At 36.6% G+C, this 24,938-nt stretch overlaps 2 protein-coding genes across 2 annotated transcripts; both read left to right on the forward strand.

Annotated features, from left to right (window-relative positions):
• Positions 1-1,220: 1,220 nt before the first annotated feature.
• Positions 1,221-24,123, forward strand: LOC308350747 (olfactory receptor 4P4-like; the record flags this gene model as incomplete). Its single annotated transcript, XM_080816251.1, has 2 exons — positions 1,221-1,390; positions 23,343-24,123. The coding sequence occupies 2 exons, from the start codon at positions 1,221-1,223 to the stop codon at positions 24,121-24,123; spliced, it is 951 nt and encodes a 316-aa protein (XP_080672377.1).
• On the forward strand, positions 11,558-12,493 carry LOC308351574 (olfactory receptor 4P4-like; the record flags this gene model as incomplete). Its single annotated transcript, XM_080817375.1, has 1 exon — positions 11,558-12,493. One exon carries the CDS (start codon positions 11,558-11,560, stop codon positions 12,491-12,493), a length of 936 nt encoding a protein of 311 aa, XP_080673501.1.
• Positions 24,124-24,938: the final 815 nt, after the last annotated feature.

Raw genomic sequence — 24,938 nt, forward strand, 5'->3', positions numbered from 1 at the left:
GTGCCCTACACATGATTTTTTTACAGACACTGAAATATGTGGCAGGTAACGGCAATAACCCTATGACTGTCAGGAGCTTGAACACAGGACTGACAGGCAGGACATTAAGCATAGCTGTAGCCTTCTGCACTAAGACAACTAGAGTTTCAAGTAATATTTTTAGCAAACTCCCAATAAATGCAGACAGATTGATGAAATGGCTTCACCTGAGAATATTCCAAGACTTTCATTACTGAGGGACTTAAAATTATTCAAAAAGTCTTTATGCTTTAGTGAGGATAAGGAACATATTTCAGGTATGCTTAATGAATAATTCAAGCCAGTAGTATACTCAGCATTATATTTTATTTTAAATTAAAATAGCCTCTTTAGGGGCGCCTGGGTGGCTCAGTGAGTTAAAGCCTCTGCCTTCATCCTGGGTCATGATCCCAGGGTCCTGGGGTTGAGCCCCACATCGGGCTCTCGGCTCAGCAGGGAGCCTGTTTCCCCCTCTCTCTCTGCTTGCCTCTCTGCCTACCTGTGATTTCTGTCTGTCAAATTAAAAAAAAAAAATAGCCTCTTTATCTTACTGGCTAATATCACTATAATCTGATTTGGAGAATCATCTGAAGTTATTTCTCAATAATTTGTTCTTAACAGATTCAAGTTCTTAAAATTCCACTATGGAAATGAATATTTTTGTTTTAAAATTCCATCTCTATTACAGCATGATTATTCATTGTATGGGTGACCATGTTAACTTAGTAATAGAGCTGAAGAGGAAATTTAAATCGGAATTGATTGAGAAGTCAGGTATAAGATTAGGGCTGAATCATCACCCCGCATCATGAAAATGCAGATGTAATGAGGATATTTGGTCAGAATTGATTTGAAATTATAAAATTATTGGGTGGAACACATTGTTAGGCAATCAGTGTTGTGTTTTGAGTAACATCTAAGATTCAACTGGGGATTGATCAAAGGCCTTCTTGTTGACTACGGCACAATTTGCTGGTAGATTTAATGGAAAGTTATTATTTTGTGTTCTCCTAGAGTCTTCTTAGGGGTCATTTTAATTGAATATTTGGTTTTTATTCTCTGAGACTCTTGGATGAGGCATAGTCAACCTAGTGAATTCCTTGAATAGGATATGATCATCACTCTACTCAAGAAACCCTTCTAAACATGGCTTCATGAATTCTGTATTTCAGGCAATTATTGTATTCTATCTACAGTAGACCATGGATCAAAGCAATAATGTCACTGTATTTATTCTCATGGGACTTTCCAAAAACAAGAACATTGAAATCCTTTGTTTTGTATTATTTTTATTTTGCTACATTGCTATTTTGGGGGGAAACTTACTCATCATGATTTCTATCACGTGCAGTCAGCTAACTGAGCAACCCATGTATTTTTTCCTTAATTACCTCTCACTATCCAACCTTTGCTATACGTCTACTGTGACACCCAAACTAATGACGGACTTAGTGGCAGAAAAGAAGACCATTTCCTACAGCAACTGCATGACACAACTCTTTACCACACATATATTTGGAGGTTTGGAGACCTTCATCTTCACAGGGATGGGCTATGACCGCTACGTGGCCATCTGTAAGCCCCTGCACTACACCGTCATCATGAGCAGAGAGAGGTGTCATGCAATCATCACAGCCTGCTGTACTGGGGCCTTAATCCACTCTGCCAGTCAGTTCCTCCTCACCATCTTCCTACCCTTCTGTGGCCCCAATGAGATAGATCACTACTTCTGCGACGTGTATCCTTTACTGAAGCTGGCCTGCACGGACACGGACAGAATTGGTCTCTTGGTCGTTGTTAATTCAGGGCTGATTGCTCTGATGACTTTTGTGATTTTGATGGTGTCCTATTTTCTGATATTATGCACCCTTAGGGCTTACCCTGAAGAGTGGCTCTCTTTTTAAGGATTTTATTTATTTATTTGAGAGAAAGAGAGTGAGAGATGGCATGAGTGGTAGCAGAGGAAGATGGAGGAGAGGCAGACTATCTGCTGAGCAGGGAGAGCCTGATGCAGGGCTTGATCCCAGGACACTGAGACCAAGAGAACCTGAGCCAAAGGCAGATCTTTAACCAACTGAGCCATCCAGGCACCCACAAAAAGATTTGCTCTTAAGAAGAATCATAGAAAACCCTATGTGCAGTCAATATTTAAATCATAGTAAGAGTAGAAAACAGAAGAAAATGGAATTGCCTCATGAAAGCACTAAAAGGAAAACGTTACCCTTGACTTCTGAATTTTTCAAGGAGAGTAAAATGAGGAGTTTTCAGTACAATGCAACAACAATGAAAAATAACCAAGATCTGACTACAGATCTATGCTCACTAAAAGAAGTTGTGCAGAATGTTTTCATTAAAAAGGGAGGAAGTCTGAGAAAGAGATAGATTCCGGGAAGAACGGAGAATTAGAGAAGTAGTAGGCTTATTTGTAAGCCTAAAATTGCATTAAATTAGGCCATCTTATCTAACATGTGAGATAAAGCATAGAAAAACAAAAGAAAGATCCTGTCCACAACATCACGTGGGTTGTGGTTGGAAGAAAACAATCAGGAAAAAAAAAAAAAAAAAACCAGTTTGTGCTCTTGACTTCCCAAAGCACTTCCCATTTGGCTGGGTTACTGACTGTTCTGGCCACACCTACAACCTCAACTCTTCCAATCCCAACTTTGGGGAGGGCTCCCCTCTTCCAAGTTCATCGTTTGGGTATTCTTCTTCAGTCCTAGGTTACTTCTAAAACTCCCATTGAAGTATAAATGCTCTACAATACACTGCACATATTTAAAAAGTACAATCTGATTCAGTTGGGACATAAGTAGAAAGCTGTGACTCCATCACCATAATCAAGCCTGGGAGAGTATCCAGCCCTCTGAAAAGTTTTCCCTGATACCAGGTGATCTGCTTTGGGTCTTTATAGATTAGTTTGTGTTCTCTAGATTTTCACATAAATTTATCATGCAGTATATAGCCTATGTTCACTAGCTTCTTTCCGTATGGTTATTTGGAGATTAATCCATATGGTTGCATGCATCAGTTGTGCATTCCCTGTTCATTGCTGAACAGATTCTACCCTGCAAATTCCACAGTTCTGCTCTTGGGAACAGAAACTGGTTTCCAGTTTGGGCTACTACAAACCAACCTACTTGTAGACATTCATGCACAAGTTTCTGTGTGAACCGTAGGCTTCTCTTCTGTCAGGTAAATCCTTAGGTGTGGAATGGTTGGTCATATGCAGCTGTATGTTTCAACATGTGAAGAAACCACCAAACTGTCTTTTCAAAGTTATATCCCCACAGGAAGTTTATGAGTGTTCCCACTTCTCTTCCACTCTTCCTATACAAATTTTCTTATTTTTAGCCATCCTACAAGGTGTGAACTGGTTTTTCATTGCAGCTTTAATTTGCATTTCATAAATAACTAATGATATTGAGCAGATTTCCATGCACTTACTTGATATGGTGAAAAGAGTGCAATGTCTTATGGGGAAATGTCTTTTCAATCTTTTGCCCATCTTAAAGATTTTCATCTAAGATGTTGAATTTTTATTTTTATTTTTATGTTTTTTAAAGATTTCATTTATTTATTTGACAGAGAGAGAGAGAGAACACAAGCAGGCAGAGAGGCAGGCAGAGGGAGAGAGAAGCAGACTCTCTGCTGAGCAGGGAGCCTGATGCGGGGCTTGATCCCAGGACCCCGGGATCATGACCCGAGCCAAAGGCAGACTTTTAACAGACTGAGCCACCTAGGCACCCCTGAGCTGTTGAATTTTTAGACATAAAATTGCTTATACTGTTCTCTGATTTATCTTTCAGTATTTGCAAAATTTGTAGTGATGTCACTTCTCTCATTCTTGATATTGGTAATTTGTGTCCTCTTCCCTTTGCTCTCAATTACTCTGGCCAGAGGTTTATCAACATTATTGAATTTCTCAAACAGATTTTTTTGCTTTCAATTTTCCTTATTGTTTTTTCTCTTTTGTTTTTCATGGATTTTCACTTTGATCTTCATTACTTCCTTCTTTTCATGCTGGCTTAACTCACTTTTGTTTTTTCTCATTTCAACCTGGAGGCTGAGGACATTAATCTGAACCCTTTATTCTTTTCCAGTCTAGATGTTTAGTGCAATAAATTTCCCTCCAAGTTCTGTATTAGCAGGATCCCCAAACTCTGATATATTTTGTTTTCATTTTCATTCATATAAAGCTACTTTCTAATTTCCCTTTTGATTTCTTCTTGATCCAGGAGGTTACTTAGAAGTGCCTTATATAATTTCCAGATATTTGGAAATCTCCTAGATTTCTTTTTAATATATTTCATTTAATTCCACTGTGGTCAAAGAACATCCTTAGAAAGGTTAGAGTCCTTTTATTATTGAGACTTACTTGATGGATCAGAAAAATGATGTATCCTAGTCAATGCTCTGAGCTAACTTGACAAGAATATGTATTCTGCGAGAGTCAGATAAAGAATTTCATAGAGACAATCAAGTCAAGCCAGTTGATGGTTCTGCTCAAGTCTACTAATCTCTTTGCTGATTTTCCGACTACTTGTTCCATTAATTATTAGTAGATGTATTCTGAAATATTCAACCATATTGTGAATTTGTCTATTTTTCCTTGAGATTCTCTAAGTTGTTGTTTTATGAATTGATAGCCCTGTTATGAGGGTCATAAAGATTTAGGTAGCTATGTCTCCTTGATTTGTTGGCCCCTTTATCCTATGACACAAATTTTTTTTTAATCTTTCATAATATTTTTTGCTCTTAAATTTTCTCAATAATTGAAAAGCCTTTCCATCTTTCATAAGCATTAGGATTATTTATCTTTTCCATCCCTTTACCTCTATCTATTATTTGTATCTTCATATGTAAAATACATAATTTTCTGTTTCCAGAGTATAGTTAGGTTGCATGGGTTTTTTTTTGTTTGTTTTTGTTTTGCTTTGTTTTGTTTGTATATCCTATTTGGCCTTTTAACTTTACTGCTTAGACCATTTCCATGTAATGCGATTATTGATAAGTTGGAGTCTAGGTCTATCATCTTGTAATAAATTTCTTTTAATTCTATTTGTTCTTTTTTTTTTTCTCTCTCTTCCCTTGAATCAGTTTAGCATTCTTATGATACCACTCTATGTATAGTGTAATAGTGTTACAATAATATCCTTCCACTTCTCTACGCCCAACCTTTATGTAATGTTGCCATACCTTTTAGTTCTACAAAAGTTATGAAGACCAGATATATTGTTATTATTTTGGAAACCAGCTCTGTTATCTTGAGCAAGCTATTTAATCTCTAGAAGATTCCTTTTTTTTCCCCCTTTGAGGAATAAGTGCAATAATTCCCATGAAAAAAAAATTAATAATTAAATAAGATAATGTGCTTGAAGTACTTAATAGAGTGATTAACATATAGGAATTTAAAAATCCTTATAAGTATTATAATTAGTTTATTTTGTGAGTTGTTCTAGATGAGATGCTATAAAACACTGGTTTTCTGAAGTCATATGAATACACACATATATGGATTTTCTGTTCAAGAAAGTAGGCCACCTGCGTTGGTCATATAGTGGTGAGCATAGCTGCCTTCCAAGAAGGGAGGCCACCTGAATTTCAGTGCACAGGATTCTGAGCCTCTGTACCTTGCAGCACTGCAACCACACAAAGGAAAAGTGCCTGGTAGTAATGAGAATAGAGCTGTACCTATGTTGTTGGTTATCCTCTCCAATATTTTTCAACAAAACCTATGAGTCCTTCTCCAACCTCCAAATAAGAGTGGGGATTTGTTTTAATTTTTAATTTATTTTGCTACTTTTTCTTTTCTTCTTAACAATCCAACCATTCATTGCAGCAGTGAGAGTTAATTACTATTGGGTCCAGGAGAAAAGTGGTGTGACAGGTCATTGACTTGTTCATTGTTATTCATCTCATGTTTCTTTTGTTGATGAAACTTGTTGGGACTCTGGACATTTCTCTCTCTGATTTTCTTTTACCTTCTCCACTGTAGAAAATAGAGATTTCTCTAAAACAAACCAATGCTCTCACAGGGTTACAAATTTTCCCTCCTGCTTTTCAGAGGAAGAAATTAGCCAGAACAGGCAGAAGTTCTTTAACTACTCTGGATCTGAATAACAATAGTGACCTCTAGAGACACAGTGCCCAGAGCTTGGCTAATGCAAAAGTGGAGAGTAAATTTAAAGCCTGAAAATTCCCAAGAGGCTAGGCAATATAAGCTTGGACAATTGATTAGTGTTCTTGGCTGAGGATCTTTTAGGAACTACTTCTGGGAACACAATGTCTATAATATTCAAAATCAAAAAGTTCTTATAATCTCTTCTCAGTTCGTATTTGGCTCTTGGAGAGCAAATGACTTGCATGCATACACTTGAAAGACCTGACTTCTAGGGCATAGATATGTAGGATGCTTTAGCAGATAATCCAAAATGCTCTTGTTTACTTCTAAGTATGAACAGGGGTCAGGGAATTATATCTGCATTTAAAATCCTAGATCACTTTCTTGTGAAGGGGACACATATTTCTCTGTGAATCAGGGTAGTTTGCAGTGATATTTATATTCTCTCCCCACTCCCTTTGCAAAAGGATAGGACTTTCCTTCCTGCAATTTCAAGGAAAGATATAATAATAGATATTTTTAGAGAATTTACTGAGATTTGTTTGAATCAGTGCTTTGTAGTCTCACATTTGGAGATATAAATGCCAGTGAAGGGTTAGCAAACTGTGTAACTAAAGGGGGCATGTGTGTGACCAAGACATTTTCCTGACTAACTGAAAACTTGAAGACCATGCACAACTGATGCTCAGGTAATCCACTTATAACCTATTTTAGGCTCATTAGATCTATTTGAAACTTATTCTGTTATCTTAAGGATTATACTTTCTGGTGTGGTGTATTGAAATTTAAGCAAGAGCATAAAAAAGCAATGTTTAGCTTATATTGTGTATTACAAACAGAATTTGTGTTTTTGAAAAATACATGTAAAACTAATAACATCTTTGGGCTGCCAGTGACTTTCCAGGGTCCAATCTTTGAAGAAAATCCCATCCTTGAAATTAGCATCTCTTCAAATTTTTTAGATTCACCTGAATCAGGTAAAGTAAGTTTGTAATAAGGCACATGTTGAGTACATCAATAGAAATATATGTATCTAGTATATACTTACCTGGTTGACCTATAGGAGAATGTGTTTTTACAAAGCTGGTGGTAACTCATAAGGAGAGAACAGGACTATTAGGCAGACTACAAAATTACAAACTGGCTTTTTTATTTAATTTTGGTAGCATGGAAAAAGACTATTTTCTTAAAATTAAGTGTTAAGGGGAACCTGGGTGGCTCAGTGGGTTAAAGCCCCTGCTTTTGGCTCAGGTCATGATCCCAGGGTCCTAGGATCCAGCCCTGCATCTGGCTCTCTGCTCAGCAGGCAGCCTGTTTCCCCCTCTCTCTTCTGCCTGCCTCTCTGCCTATTTGTGATCTCTGTCTGCCAAATAAATAAATAAAATCTTTAAAAAATAATAAAAATAAAATTAATGTTAAGAAACTCCCCCAGGTAGCCAATGATTTCGCCAGTTCCATTTTATCTTGCTACCAAAACATTATCCATTTGACATTTGCTTCTGTTGTCCTCCCAAAATCTCTGTTGCAGTTTTGTGTTTATTTCAAGAGATTTGATTCAGGATGTACATCTGCTTGGAGGAGAATTTACTTCTTAATCTTGTCATTCAAAGAGAGAGATTGTACATCTTAAGGAAAAAATCTATCATTGTTACATAGTCTCAATTTTCTCTGGCCATTTTGTTTCATAAACTCCTAATTGTTTTCTTGGGTGTTGGGTCTAGATCAGAGTTTACAGAGGTTGAAGCTCAAGATGAGAAAGGTTCAGTGTCTTGTACCAGTGAGAACTGCTTGTGTGAATGGAGAAATCCAAAACAGTCTTCCTTATTTTGGGTAAAATTTCATTATACATGGTAACAGAATATAAACTGTAGAAAACTTTTGGAATAAGGTGTGGCAATTATCTAAATTCATGCTTGATGATATTCATGCTTGAATGTCAGTTCTTAATAAATCTCAAATATGAAGATTGAAACCCAAAAGTCTCCCCATTTCAGTTCACATTATTTCACTTGATAGCAAACAGCTGAATGTAGACAGCCTCCAAGTGACCAACAGCCTTAGAAGTTTAGTGGTAGTGGTGAAGTTCTAGAATCTAGGTGAGGTTCGGTGGGGTGAGGTCCAGAGCTGAAGGCTAAGAAGGAATTCTTTTTTTTTTTTTTTTCCCCTGTTTAGTAAAGCTCTAGCTTTCTTTTTATTTCTTTTTATTTCTTTTATTTTCAGCATAACAGTATTCATTGTTTTTGCACCACACCCAGTGCTCCATGCAATACGTGCCCTCCCTAATATCCACCACCTGGTTCCCCCAACCTCCCACCCCCCCACCCCTTCAAAACCCTCAGGTTGTTTTTCAGAGTCCATAGTCTCTCATGGTTCACCTCCCCTTCCAATTTCCCTCAATTCCCTTCTCCTCTCCATCTCCCCTTGTCCTCCATGTTATTTGTTATGCTCCACAAATAAGTGAAACTATATGATAATTGACTCTCTCTGCCTGACTTATTTCACTCAGCATAATCTCTTCCAGTCCCATCCGTGCTGCTACAAAAGTTGGGTATTCATCCTTTCTGATGGAAGCATAATACTCCATAGTGTATATGGACCACATCTTCTTTATTCATTCATCCATTGAAGGGCATCTTGGTTCTTTCCACAGTTTGGTGACCGTGGCCATTGCTGCTATAAACATTGGGGTACAGATGGCCCTTCTTTTTACTACATCTGTATCTTTGGGGTCAATACCCAGTAGTGCAATTGCAGGGTCATAGGGAAGCTCTATTTTTAATTTCCTGAGGAATCTCCACACTGTTCTCCAAAGTGGCTGCACCAACTTGCATTCTCACCGACAGTGTCAGAGGGTTCCCCTTTCTCCACATCCTCTCCAACACACGTTGTTTCCTGTCTTGCTAATTTTGGCCATTCTAACTGGTGTAAGGTGGTATCTCAATGTGGTTTTCATTTGAATCTCCCTGATGGCTAGTGATGATGAATGTTTTTTCATGTGTCTGATAGCCATTTGTATGTCTTCATTGGAGAAGTGTCTGTTCAGTTCTTCTGCCCATTTTTTGATATGATTATCTGTTTTGCGTATGTTGAGTTTGAGGAGTTCTTTATAGATCCTGGATATCAACCTTTTGTCTGTACTGTCATTTGCAAATATATTCTCCCATTCCTGGGTGTTGTCTCTTTGTTTTGTTGACTGTTTCCTTTGCTGTGCAGAAGCTTTTGCTCTAGATGAAGTCCCAAAAATTCATTTTCGCTTTTGTTTCCTTTGCCTTTGGAGACATATCTTGAAAGAAGTTGGTGTGGAATTCTTAAGCCATCTCTGGTGCAAAAAGGCAGTTTATTAAAGCACAGGGACAGGACCCAGGGGCAGAGAGATGCTGCCCTGGGTTGTGAGGGACGGCAGGTTATGAACCATGGGGTTGGGGGAAAGTAAGGGAAAGGGAGGTTTCAATAGAACTTTCATATGCTAAAGAGGATCTACAAGGTACCTGATACCTGAAGTGTTGCCAGCATCAAGGTTGTCTTTCCCTTTTAGCAAACCATTAACATTAAGATAGTTGGGACATTCTTAAAGAATGTCACATTGGTCCCACCCAGGAGTGGGGGTGAGGGGGAGATTGCCAGGTGTCAGCCTTTTGTTTTGTCCTCAGCCAGCCTCTGCTCCCTCATCAGTAGTATAAACAATGCTTGAATAAAAATGGTCTGTCCTCTACCTTACTTTTTCTTCCCCATCATTTCTAATTCTGTCTGCATTGCTTTAGTGATGTTACAAATGATGTTCTTCATTTTTATGTTTAAGCTTTGAAGATTTTTTTTTTTTTAAAGTCATGTATTTCCCTTGCTTAAATTTCTTTCTCAGGAAGTTGGTCACATTGGTATTCTACTAGTGCCTCCCAGAGTGATGATACTTCCATGAGTACACAGATTGGAATAGTAACAGCTGTAGTGGGGAATCTGAAAGTCCGATGCTGTGAAGGGATTTCAAAACAGAGATATGTGACACCACCACACATTTATCCTTAGAACTATTGTGGTATATTTTAGAGTGATCTGGGAGTCTGTCATCTCTCAAGAGATGAAAATTAGGGTAATTCCTCCAATGCTATCTTCTCTGATGCATGCCTCTTTCCTGCAGGAAGCCACACTGAAAAGATAAGAATTAGGACATATAACTTATAAATATTTCAATTTATCAGCTCTTTAATATGGGATAGTCATTTAGATTCTCTTAAATCTGTTCCTTCTACACTGAAAAGACTATGGTGGGAATAGATGAGTATTTTAATATTTAAATCATTCTCATAATTAATTCTTATAATTAGACTTACTTATTATTTAATGAGTATTTTCAAATTTATCTGTTTCAGTTTTTATGCATACTTATTTAAAGGAATGCAATATTATATTTTCATAAATTAGCTATTATTTGCAACTGTAATGGTGACAGTATACATGAAGATGAAAGAAAAACATTAAATTATTGGAGAACTATAACTTGTATACAATTTTAAGGATACAACTTGATGCTTTCATGTTAAAAAGAGAGGCTAGTGGGGCTCCTGGGTGGCTCAGTCATTAAGCTCCTTTCTCTGACTCACTTCATGATGCCAGGGTCCTGGGATTGAGCCCCACATCAGGTTCCCTGTTTGGCAGAAAGTCTACTCCTCCCTTTCCCTCTCCCCCTACTTATGTTCCCTCTCACTGTGTCTCTGTCTAATAATAAATAAAATCTTAAAAAAAAAAAAAAGGCAGACTAGAATGTCTTCAATTTCCATTAGTGTCTTTTTCTTTCTTTATTTATATTATGAAGTTTAATGGCTATGGAGTTTACCTTCAAACATTCTTTTACACTAAAATTTAACTTAGAAATATGTATATTTTTAAAATTATTTTTCAAAAATTCACTGACAAGAGAAATCTACTTTTTGTTGTATTTTCAAATATTTTTGCCTTATAACATAGCTAGCAAGATAGGTTTCTCAAGGTCAATCTATAATACACACCCAACACCCACCCTTATAGTTCAAAGAATATTATTTGCAATCCTAATCACCCAACTCACAATTTAAGCAGATGTGCTTTTGTTTCTCTCTCTTTTTTAAATGCAACTACCTTCCTCCATCCTCTGTCTCCAGCCAATTTAGGAGGAAGTTCCATATCATGTGGGGAAATGGAACATTACCTAGAACAAAAGCCTGCTGTGAATAAAGAAAACAATGAAAATGATAAGTAAAATACATTTCCTGCATTAAATTAATGCCACTACTATCTAAATCTTATAACCATTGTGATTTGTTGAATTAGGTTCATATTTCATTAGTAGATTTTGTATGATTATGTTTATATTGTCAATGTTGTCATCCAAATTTCTTTTTTTCTTTTTCAGATACTCAGTTATTTGTGCATAACACACAATTTATGGAAAGTCAGAGAAACATCTCAGAATTCATCCTTTTGGGACTTTCCTATAACCAGAACATACAAAAATTTTGCTTTGTTTTCTTCTTATTTTGTTATGTTTCTGTCTTGGTGGGAAATCTCCTAATTCTTGTCTCTGTTCGATGCAGTGACCTTTTTAACCAACCGATGTACTATTTCCTCAGCCACTTATCCTTTATGGACATTTGCTACACCTCCTGTGTGACACCCAAACTGATTGGTGACCTGCTACTGGCCAGAAAAACCATCTCTTATGATAACTGCATGTTACAGGTCTTTGCCTTACACTTCCTGGGAATGATTGAAATCCTCATCCTTACAGTCATGGCCTTTGATCGCTACGCTGCCATCTGCAAACCTCTCCACTACCTGCTTATCATGAACAGAACAAAGTGCCATCTCCTAATCTTGGCTGCCTGGGCTGGGGGGGCTCTCCATTCTTTTTCTCAGTTTTCTCTGATAATCGGGTTGCCCTTCTGTGGCCCCAATGAAATCAATCACTACTATTGTGATATCTTCCCTTTGCTGAAAGTTGCCTGCACTGATACCTACATCACTGGGGTCCTTGTGGTTGCCAATTCAGGAATGGTCACTTTAGTAACCTTTGTTCTCTTGTTTGGGTCTTATGTTGTTATATTATTCAGTTTAGGAAAACGCTCAGCTGAGGGAAGACGCAAAGCTCTCTCTACCTGTGGGTCTCATATCACTGTGGTGATCCTATTTTTTGGACCTTTAATCTTCGCCTACCTTCGACCTCCTACCACTTTCCCTGAGGACAAAATATTTGCACTATTTTACACCATCATTGCCCCTATGTTCAATCCCCTAATCTACACTCTGAGAAACACAGAGATGAAAAAAGCCATGAGAAGAGTTTGGTGTCAAAGGATATTTTCAGAAGAAAAACACAATTGACTTGTCCTACTCAATAAATGCTAAAAACTTCATGCAGGAGGAAAAATGAACTTGAAGTCAGAGAGCTCTGATCATTCAGATCATTGACACCAAACTGTTCACTTAATGAATGTTGGAGTTGATAAGCTGAATAATTATGAGTACAGTGACAATTTTGCTATTGGACCTGAGATTGGGTAGGAACTTGAGTATATTAAAAATATTCTAGGTTAAAGGAATGATGGTGGCCATGTCACGTACAGTAAGCATTTCTGAAGCTGTGAGGCTGCTTGAGAACTTTAATATTTATTTGCATATGAAATTTATAGATTTGACAACATTTTGTTATTCTGTAGAAATGGAGATTAAAAATGGTTTTCAGAAATTACAAAAAGAATTTTTTTTGTTATTGAACTTTATTTTCTGTAGGATATTCATCTAAATCTTATGTGAAATAAATTATGTGATGACAAAATCCATGCAGATAATTTTATTCTGAACCATGGAAAAAGCAAAGAAAAAGAGGTGCTCATACTTGCCCTGTGGAAGCTGCCACACCCTTTCCCAACCCATCTCCCCTAAAGTATCATAGATAGGGACAAAGGGATGGGGGGAATTTTCATATCTGTTGTCATGTTTATTACATCACAGATACTCACAATGTGGAATGACAAGATGAGAAAAGTAGTAGAGCATATCCACTTCCAGTAGAGTAGGATTTGTTGAGTGACCTCAAAATGGTGCATTTGGTAGAAACTGCACATATCAGCTTGCCTTGACACGTAGACCTGAGAAATGCATTCCATTTCCATCCTGATGGACAAGGAATAGGGCCAACTGAACTTTTTCAAGATAGAAATTTTCCTTCAGCATAATTCTTGTGTGTGTGTGTGTGTGTGTGTGTATACATATATATATATAAAATATGTATTTTCAGCTTAAAATGAGAAAGGAAGTAATAAAACACAGGTTATTTTTTGATATTAAAAGATATACTAACATCACCCATGAATAGAACATATTGTCTGTAGGTATTTTGGAAAAATTTTCCCAAGAAAATCAGAAAACAATGTAAGAAAGTATTTTTTATCATCAATAGAATGCAAATAATTAGTATCTTTATGAAAAAGAATTGAATTCAAAAGAAGATCAATAATGGTATAATGCTATCAAGGGGAGTTATTTCTAAAACACGAATATTTGAAAACAAAATGCAATAGAATTAAAAAAAATAATTTCAACAGGTACATAAAATGAAGGGGAAAGTGGGGCACTTGGGTGGCACAGTGGGTTAAGCATCCACCTCCTGATTTTGGCTCAGGTCGTCATCTCAGGGGCATGAAATCAATCCTCTTTCAGGCTCCACACTCTGCATGGAGTCTGCTTGAAAGTCTCTCTCCTTTCACCCTATCCCTCCCACTTGTGCTCTCTTTCTCTCTAAAATAAATCAATAAATCTTTAAAAAAAAATGAAGGGGCAGGAAAGGGAGAGAAAATGATAAGAGATGCAAATTGTAGCACATTTATGTGTGAGAAGAATCACATAAGTTACAACTTAGACAAATTATTAAGAAAAAAACGAATATTGTGGTGGCTTAAACTACATCACTAGTACCACATAGTAAAAGACAGTGTAGGACTATCTACAGGTTTGGAGAGAAAAAGAATGCGAGTGCTAAGTCTTACTCTTAGTCCTATTTTCTTTCATTAACGCAAAAAAAAAAAAAAAAAAAAAAAAAAAAAAAGATACTTTCATATCAGCCTAATATTTACTACCCACAAGTTCTCTTTGAGGAAATGTTTTACTTCATTAAAAAATTTCATAACACCATAAGTGATCAATCTGTATAAAAAACTTAAAGGAAAGTCAGAATATAAATAATTGGTATATTTTGTCTTCATCCTCAAGAGCAACCTGAATAGCACTTAGGGAGAAGAATGAGCATCAAACCAGGAGTCCTACACTTTGATTTGCATGTCAGTCTATCAGTTTTTAATGGTCTGACTCCTGGTCAAATCAGCAAACAACTAGCATCTTGTATTCTTCATTTGCAATATAAAACTAATAAGTAAAGTTATTAGTGTCACATAAATATGAAATGATAAATTGAAATTGCATTTGAGAAATTGATTAGTGGCTAGGGGACATGGGATAGCTATTACTTAAGACATTAATCATCTACAACAGAAGTCCTATGACTATTTCCATATTTTTTCTCAATGGTGCTGTCTTCATGATGCTCTCTTCTCAAGCATCTTCTAGAAGAAAGGAACCCACAGAGAAGACATTATGTTAATTTAGAGAAACATAATTTATAATAAATTCTCCCAGACTGCTAAAATTGAGGTTTAACTATACAATATAGGCAGCTAGCAAATGCACATTTAATTATCTTTGGAGTTGCCCAGATTCTATCCAACCTTAATGTATCCAAAATGTATGTTGTGAATAAGCCCAGCTAGACTTTTTACAATACATCACAGCAGCCTATATCAAGAGCATAATCTTCTTTCAACAGCTTTCTTCCTGCTGTGCTTTATGAGTGAATTTTTTTTTTTAAGATTTTATTTATTTATTTGACAGACAGAGATCACAAGTAGGCAGAGAGGCAGACAGAGAGAGACAGAGGAGGAAGCAGGCTCCCTGCCAAGCAGAGAACCCAATGCGGGGCTCAATCCCAGGACCCTGGGATCATGACCCTAGACGAAGGCAGAGGCTTTAACCCACTGAGCCACACAGGTGTCCCTTTATGAGTGAATATTAACTCATTCATCATTTCTAAGTCATAGCCCTTTTTTGGTACATTGACCTCTTAAGTGCTACCATAATTATTAAGACTTTTATAATGACACCTCCACGTTGGAGGACAGTGAGTCTAAGGGAGCAAATGCTCTTCCTTGGTGGGGAAGTAAAGCTAGAAAGATTCAGGGGTAGGGGCTACAGAGCAGAGCCTGGAGATGATGGCATGGTTTGGAGAGGACTGGGAGGACTGGGCATCCATGGAAGTTCTAGGCTAAGAACAGAATACTGGTGAAAACATGACATAGACTGGGGAAGTTTTCTTTGAGTAAAGTGTTAGAATGCTTCCAGTTAGGAGAAGAGTCAGTTCTGAAGAGGTAACCACAATATGGTGACAACAGTTAATAATACAGTTTTGTCTACTTCAAAGCTGCTGAGAGTGGAGAATTCTTGCCACACCTACAAACAATAGTGAAGTATATAAAGTGATGGTAATAATGTATTCATAATAATTCCACAATGTATATGCATATGAAATCATCACACTGTCCACCTCATATACAATATATTTGTCAATGATTCCTCAATGAGGTTAAAAAAATATCAAAAACAAACAAACAAACAAACACAAAAACCAGATCTCCTGAGGAGAGTGGCAATAGACTGAACCAAAATGAAACACCTAGACTTGCTTTCAAGTTAATTCTTTGAAGGCAAATCCAACCTCACACTCTACCCTGGGTCACTTCAGTGCCTTGAATATGGTTTTAGGGTTGTATTGCTATGTATTCTTTTCATATTTAAGTTATGAAATAGAATACATAAAGACACTTAGAGAGAGATGAGGGTAGAGAGAGAGAGATGAGGGCTGGGGTTGGGGTAGAGAACTGGGCAGGAAATAGCCCTATAAATCTCCATATGAATCAAAAAGTAGAACACTGCCATCATCTCCACAGTCAACCATCCTGTCCTCACCTCTCCCCTTCCCAAGAACTAACTATTCTCTTGACACTGATATGCAATCTCCTCCTTGTCTAGCGACCTTAGTCAGTCAAGTATTTATCTTAGCTGTTACAGAGTTTTCTTGTGGGTCAAAAAAACCCAGTGAGTCTTTGTGAAAATTAAACAGGAATACTTAGTGTATGACACCCAGCAAACCCTCATTTAAAGATTTTCAAATGCAAATTTTGTTCAAATGCAAATTTTCTTTTTCAAATAACTTTTTGAAAGTGTTCTAAATCAGGGGCACTTCAGTGGTTTAGTCCCTTAAGCGTCCAACTCTTGATTTCTACTCAGCTCATGATCTCAGGGTCCTGGGATCAAGCCCTGTATCAGTAGGGAGCCTGCTGGAGGTTTCTCTCCCTCTCCCTCTGCCCGTTTCCCTGCTCGTGCTCTTTTTCAGTCTTTCTCTAAAAATAAATCTTTATTTTTCTTTAAACCCAAAATAATACAAAATGATACTAAGCTTTATTAGTGTATAATTTTCCCAGAAATTTACCTACATACTTGGAAGTACTCTATAACTCATTGTCATTCTCGTAGAGACTATAATAAAGATGGTTTTTGAGCAGAGGTGGAGACCATGAGCTACCATGAGGGCCAAGACCGTCTAAACTTCTGTCAGTTTACGAAGATCAGAGAAAGGATTAGGCCCTCAAGCTTGTTTTCATCACAGAATTCCTTAAGTGCAGGAGAATATGGTCCCTGGGGCCCAGGAGCAATTTCTAATGACAAATTCCTAAATGGCATGCAACATTAATTGTGGCTTGCACACTGTTTATAATCCGGATCCTATCCTAGATGCACTTTGTCAACTTAGATCTAAAGGAAATCAACCTGGTGAACTTCTATTTGGGAAGGTAAATCCAAACTTCTTAGAAATAATAGTGCTCTAGAATAAGATAAATGTAATTTATAATGCACTCTCTATAAAGCATTAATTAATCATGTGAGCTTGGGCATTTCTAGGGCTAATTTTAATGATGAATATATAGACTGTGATTTGATTCCTTTGGATATAAAATTATTCCATTTGACTTCTAACTGTTGCTCTGAATATATGACTCATTCTGGGAATGTTGGTTGAATGGTGTCAGTTGTCTCTAAAATAATACCAGTTTTCTTTCTGTGAATGGCTGATGAGTTGCACTGAGTGAAATGTGAATTCAAGAAGCTGACATGAAATGCTCTGGACAGTAGGTGAATGACCAGAATTTCAGTGAAGAAAGGGGAGACACCAGAAGGAAGAAGTAGGAATGGATCCACAAAATGTAAAAGAACATGAGGTGAATTATTTCTCTTCCCTTCCCATTATCCAGCCTGACTGTGTGAGATCCGCTAAATGTATTTTTGCCTCCACTGTATAGCTAGCTGACTGACTTTCAGTTAAAGTTGAATACAGGCATCTTCTCTGAATTTTATAGACTAGCTTGTTTTGAGGTCGATGCAGTGATAAATTCAAAGTGCTGCCCATTGAAAGTGCCATATGACATTCTAAGGAGACAGGCAGACAGCAAATGGGAAGTGATGCTTAGGTGGATAACAAATTTCAAATTAAAAAAAAAATTAGAAGCTGTGGGGGGGAAGCTGAAAAAGCATTGATTAAGAAAAAGTGATTCACAGGTTGCTAGGAAAGTGATAAAGCCCAAATTGAAAGGACAAATAAACTCCCTGCACTAACCCTATCACGAGTATTGATAACTCCTTCCTCAAAACAAACAAACAAACAAACAAAGAAGCTCCAAGAATTAGATAATTACGTTAACCTAAGACCCTACACAGGTCAACAAAAAAATCGGATGAAAATATCTCAAAACTTGAGTCTCTGTTTATCTTATTTCTGTTTATCTTATCTCTGTTTATTTTGTTGCCTGCCCTTGTTTCTGGGAATAAGCCTTAGGACAATAATTTCAATTATGGAGTATTTTATTTACAGACCACTTGAAATCATTGAAGCTATTTCTTTTAATTATTTACAAATATTTGCTGACTATTGGTTAAATAATCAGTAACCTGTATTTGACAAGATATAGAACAAAGATAAAATAATTAGAAATATTTATCAAGTCCCTTCAATATACTGGGTGACTGCCACATTTAATCTCAAAACAGTCTCAGGAGATAGATGTATCCACCAATGATGTACTTATCCATTGCCAATACGATGATCCGAGAAAAAAAAAAAAAAAAAAACAGTACATGCCAAAGATTATACAGATCGGGGCTACCTGATGAGAACTGAGAGCTAAATTTGCGCAAACACTCTTAGTATTTCAAGAAGGAATATGAGACTTTTTCTCTGTCCTTTGGGAATTTAGGATCATAAAACTTAAGGCTATATTGGGTTTAGTTTGGCATAAGTTAAAAATGGAAATATTGGGGTCAGTAAGGCACTCTTTTAAGTTATTAGAGTATCCAATACTTATTGAGTATACACTAAGTATCAAGTTAGTATGGTAAGTACACAACGTTTTGCTAAGTGTATTACTAAATGAGACATGTTGTTTCAGATTGTCATGCTCTACTAATTATGTCTATGGGTTTGGGCTAATTATCTATTTTCTCTATAACTCGGTTTCATTTTCTTAAGTGAGCTTATTAGAAATATTTACTTCTCAGAATTATTGGGAGAATTTAAAAAGTTTATGTTATATATATATGCAAATTATTAAACCTACTGATAGTGTAGTAAAGTGATGAAATGAGGCGATCTGATCATTCATAGCAAACCCAAAATTTATTATGTACATTATGATTAAGGTTTTTCAAAACTTTGACAATAGCAGAGAGCCCAAAGTTTAAACAAAATCTTAACTGAACCATAGAAATTTTCAAGACTAGATTTACCCTCTAGAACAAGTGAACACAAGTTCCTACAGTGAGGGAAGAACTATAGCAGGGAGTAAATGATGACCTCTTTCTTCTAACCACTGCTCTTACAGAGGGACTATTTGTGGCTGGAGAAGCATATCCAAGGACATGACAAGATTCAGTGCATTGCATTCTCTAAGAATAAATTGCATTCTCTAAAATAACAGATTTTTATTCTCTATTCTTACTCTTTGTAATTGGGCTACATATGCAGGAGAGAGGAACAGATTGAGATTGCAGTTTTGTTTCAGTATTTTCTGCATTTTATAGACTAAGATAGTGTGTTGTAATTTATTATCTCATTTTGTCATCTGCATATCAAGATTAGAATGGCTGAAATGGTTTAAGGATCACGATTTTGGAGGTTATCTGGTTTTGTATGAAATAATTAGGTAATTGGAGGAAAGGGGTCATTAACATTAAATTTCTTCTGTTCCAAGTATGGACTCAGGCTCTAGATTCAGAAAACTCTGATTTCAAATTCTCTTTTGCTAAATACTAGTTAGGTGATCTATGTATACTTTATCAGGAAATTTTCAACTAATTGTTATCTCCGTAAGGTATTACTACTCTTGTGTGTGCATCAAACTGATCTTAATACCATATTCATTTAGATAGTATTTTTTTCAAAGTTCTCATACATCTATTTCTAAATTTGAAACTCACAACTCTCTAATTTATTTAGGGAACAAACAATTTGCCTCTATTTTAGACAAACAAATGTGTTGAAGGAAATGAAGTTTGGGGATCACACGAAAAGTTGATGACTAAGTTGACAATAGAAATCAGAGGTCCTCTTGCACTCTAAAATTGAGAAGCCAGAGTGGTGCCTGGTGGTTCAGAGTGCTAAGCATCAACTCCTTGGTTTTGGCTTCAAGTCATGATCTCAGCTTCTGGGATCAGGCTCTGTGCTCAGTGGGAAGTCAGCTTGAGGATTCCCTCCCTCTCTCTTTTCCCCTCCTCTGCTCCTGTGCTCTTCCTTAAATAAATAAATGAATAGATAAATCTTTAATAAAATAATATTGAGAAGCTAGAAATATATGTGGTGGTTCATACTTGATGAACTACGGAAGTTTGCAGAACAGTGAAATGAAAAAAAAAAGGAAAAGAGTGAAATGAAGCATTATCTGTGGACTGGAGTTTGGAGAAAATAGAAAACTGAACCACATATTTAGCATTACTGTTTTGTTACGAGGTTAAACCACATTTCATCAGTTGGAAAATTAATTTTGTATCAGATGAAGACAGAATGATGGGCTTTACTTACATATTCTGACAACTAATTTGTATAGGGGATTAATTTCAGGTTGTAGTAATTTTTTCTTTAATTTTGGGGTAGAGGAAAAAGAAAAAGAATTCAGGTGGTTGTTTATTTCTATGCACATGATTAAGATAATGCACATGATTAAGATTAAGATAATGGTTTTATTTATGTCCATCCAAAGGAACAAGCAATTACTTTAAAAAATGACCAAACAAGTGTTTTAAATATTATTTTTAAAATAGGATGTGCTTATTTATAGGTAAGAAGAAAATTTCATGGCTTCATTGGAGGCATGAAACCTAACTTTTCAATGATTCTTGCTAAGCTAATTCTAAATCTTAAAATTGCACCAAAGAAATAAATTTATTTGTTTTAAGGCCCCATTACAAAGGAATTTTATATTTGGTGTGTGATACAGTTAACTTAATCTCTAAAAGAGGGTGATGAGGGGAGAATTTAAAAATTAATTGATGAGAAACTGTAGCAACAAGATTAGGGTAGAAGATGTATCACAACTTCTAAAGGAAGATGGTAAATATTAATGATGCCTTTTGAGGTCAAAATTTATAGAAAAACAATTGGATCGCGGGTTACCAATTCAATGTTATTTTTTCATTAGCACTGAGAGTCTAAGTTAGCAGAAGCTATGGTCAACTGCAACTAAATTGCATGTCTCTTCACATATCTAATCCTGTAGGTTTAATATAATTGGTGAATCATGAAGAGATTGAAGCTATCTTCGTTTATTCTATGTATTTTCTACATACTTTTTAATTTTTTTATTTTTTTATTTTTATTTTTATTTTTTTTTAAGATTTTCTTTAAGTAATCTCTATACCCTACATGGGGCTCAAACTCACAAAACAAGATTAGGAGTTTCACATTCCAGTAAGCCAGCCAGGTGTCCCTGTATTTTCTATATACTTTTAATTAAAATCCCTTCTATTTAGAACTAGGAGATTAGGTTAGTGCCGATCTCAAAGTTACCTTCCTGCTCAAAATAATTTTAATGGCATTAAAATTTTATTTTCTACATGGAGTCATATTTACTAGACTTCATTATTGACTGCCTTACTGATTTGGCAACACTAGCACTTATATTCTTATGGTTAATAAAGCAAGGGTCATTTCTTGATTTTTTTGAGTTTCTCGACCATTTTGTGGCAAAGTTCAGTCAGTTTTTTTTATTTTACAAACAAGATGATTTAATTTTTTTTAAAGATTTTATTTATTTATTTGACAGAGATCACAAATAGGCAGAGAAGCAGGCAGAGAGAGAGGAGGAAGCAGCCTCCCCGCTGAGCAGAGAGCCCGATGCAGGGCTCGATCCCAGGACCCTAGGATCATGACCGGAGCTGAAGGCAGAGGTTTTAACCCACTGAGCCATCCAGGCACCCCAAACAACATGATTTAAATTAAAAAAACAAAAAATTGGTACCCAAAGTCACACACTGGTATAATTAGTAATGGAGGCTTGGTCCCAAATGTTTGTCTTCATATAAATATTTTCCTATACATTTTTTCTTTGAATTATGAAGTGTCAATATTCTTTAAGGGTTTGACAAAAGATATGCTTTGGATGAATATCGAAAGGAAATTCATACTATAATTTAGACGGATGGGAAGAAATTGACTTGCGAATTATGGTACACTGAATCGGAGAAAAACCACAAAGGTAAACTGCCTTCAGTTCTTCCTTTTACTTTTATTTTTTGTGAAGATTTTATTTATTTGCCAGAGAGAGAGAGCACAAGTAGGCTGAAAGACAGGCAGAAGTGGAGAGAGAAGCAGGCTCCCTACTGAGCAGAGAGCCCAACAGGGGATTAGATCCCAGGACACTGAGACCATGACCTGAGCCGAAGGCAGAGGCTTAACCCACTGAGCCACCCAGGCACCTGATCATTTTAGTTTTAACTCTCTCTTTATTCTGTGGTTCATTTAAATATAGGATTTGTATTGATATCCGATATAAAAATAAACATTTGATATAAAAGATCAGCATCCTACTGCCCTAAATCACTAAATAAAGATAAATAAGCAATCAAAAAATTATTCAAACCAACTCAGAGGCCTCCAGCAGAGATTTTATATCTTCCACTTTGTAAATAAATTTGTATCATATAAATGTTTAGTTTCATTTTCTACCTCATCCTGAAACTATTTTGGGGAAGCATGTAAGTCCACTAGTGACCATCGTCAAGCTTAACATTTGCTTCTATATCATTTAACAGCAACTTTAATGACTTACACTTGCCCCTTTAACAAATGTGTGTTTGGGGGCGCCTGGGTGGCTCAGTGGGTTAAAGCCTCTGCCTTCAGCCTGGGTCCTGATCCCAGGGTCTTGGGATCGAGCCCCGCATGGGGCTCTCTGCTCAGCAGGGAGACTGCTTCCTCCTCTCTCTGTCTCTGCCTGCCTCTCTGCCTACTTGTGATCTCTGTCTGTCAAATAAATAAATAAAATCTTTAAAAAAAACCAAAAAAACAAAAAAAAATGTGTGTTTGGAAGGATCCAGAAAAATGTCCTTTTTGAGGACTTTGTTGTATATTTTTTTAGAATAGAAAAACATTTGGCAACTAATAATAATTATTAAACATTTTTTAAATGTACTGATTGAATTCATTCATAAAACATAATGTCAAGATCGAACATAATGTCCTGAAAAACTGATTTATGGAAATCTTCATGAAACTAATCAGAAAAAAAAATTATATCATATCATATCATACCCATTAAATAGAGCTTCATGATGTCAGGGTCATCATCTATATTCTCCATGCACATGTCCGGCACTGACTTGTGCATTATGTCTTTTCAGGAGACTGTTAAGCATTTTTACGGCACTGGATCATGGAAAATAAGAATAACGTCACTGTGTTTATTTTCTTGGGACTGTCTCAAAACGAGAACATTGAAATCCTCTGCTTTGTATTATTTTTATTTTGCTACATTGCTATTTGGGTGGGAAACTTGCTCATAATTATTTCTATCACGTGCAGTCCACTAATGAACCAACCCATGTATTTCTTCCTTAATTGCCTCTCACTCTCCGACCTTTGCTACACCTCAACAGTGACACCTAAACTAATGGCTGATTTACTGGCAGAAAGGAAGACCATTTCCTACAGCAACTGCATGACACAGCTTTTTACCACACATTTATTTGGAGGCGTGGAGATCTTCATCCTCACAGGGATGGCCTATGACCGCTACGTGGCCATCTGTAAGCCCCTGCACTACACCGTCATCATGAGCAGAGAGAGGTGTCACGCTATCATCACAGCCAGCTGTACTGGGGCTTTAATCCACTCTGCCAGTCAGTTCCTCCTCACCATCTTCCTACCTTTCTGTGGCCCCAATGAGATAGATCACTACTTCTGCGACGTGTATCCTTTACTGAAGCTGGCCTGCACGGACACGGACAGAATTGGTCTCTTGGTCGTTGTTAATTCAGGACTGATTGCTCTGATGACTTTTGTGATTTTGATGGTGTCCTATTTTCTGATATTATACACCCTTAGGGCTTACCCTGCAGAGAGCCGCTCCAAAGCTCTTTCCACTTGCAGTTCCCACGTCACAGTTGTGGTTCTGTTTTTTGTGCCTATTCTCTTCATTTACATTCGGCCGGCCACAACTTTCCCAGAAGACAAAGTGTTTGCTCTTTTCTACACCATCATTGCCCCCATGTTCAACCCTCTGATCTACACACTGAGAAACATGGAGATGAAGAATGCCATGAAGAAAATGTGGTATCATCATTTGTTTCGGGGAGGGAAGTAACTTATATTAAGAACATTCTAGAATTTCATTTTAGGATTCTATCTTGAGCCTTAGAAGTAAGAAGAAATGATATACACAGAGTATATCATCATTGCAAAAGCCAGCCACAGGTTGGAGCTCAGAATCTTTAGCATTTCCTCAGACCTCTCCTGACTGGATAAATTTATTATTTTTTAAAGATTTTTTTTCTTCCTTTTTATTGAAGTATTATTGACATAGAGCATCTGTCCATTTCAGGTATACATCACAGTGATTCAACATTTTTATTTGAAATTATCCTCACAATAAGTCTAATTATCATCTGTCACCATACAACATAATTATAATATTATTGATGATTAGACAATTTTCATTTATTTTTTTCATTTCATTCTGCTTCTAATCTTCTCACATGCCAATCCAAAGTACTCCTTGATTTAATACTTTATCTTGAACATGGAATGAAGTCTTTTTTCTCCTCCTCTTGACTTCCCCTGTCACTACAGTGTGCACTCCTGTTGATAGAAACAATAGGAAATCATCTGGTAGATTAGAAATATAGGTAGTTTTTACTTCCAGCATCTCAGAGGAGAGCACATAAAGTAGGTTTTTGAGCTGAGGGCAATAGGTACATGAGCTATTCAGCATTCATAAACACCCTTCTGTATGATATTTGAGCCTAGTCTCCCTCTCTCCCTTCCAGAAAGGAAACATAATATCCTCAACATTTGGACAAAGTTAATTTTGTGTTAGTTTCTCTTCTGGTTCAGGTTATAATCCTTCCTGAAATATCTGTAACATTAAGAACAGGCTTTGAAATTACTCAATACACTGTT

Source organism: Martes martes (assembly GCF_963455335.1).
Source record: "Martes martes genome assembly, chromosome: 10".
Taxonomy (NCBI): Eukaryota; Metazoa; Chordata; class Mammalia; order Carnivora; family Mustelidae; genus Martes; species Martes martes.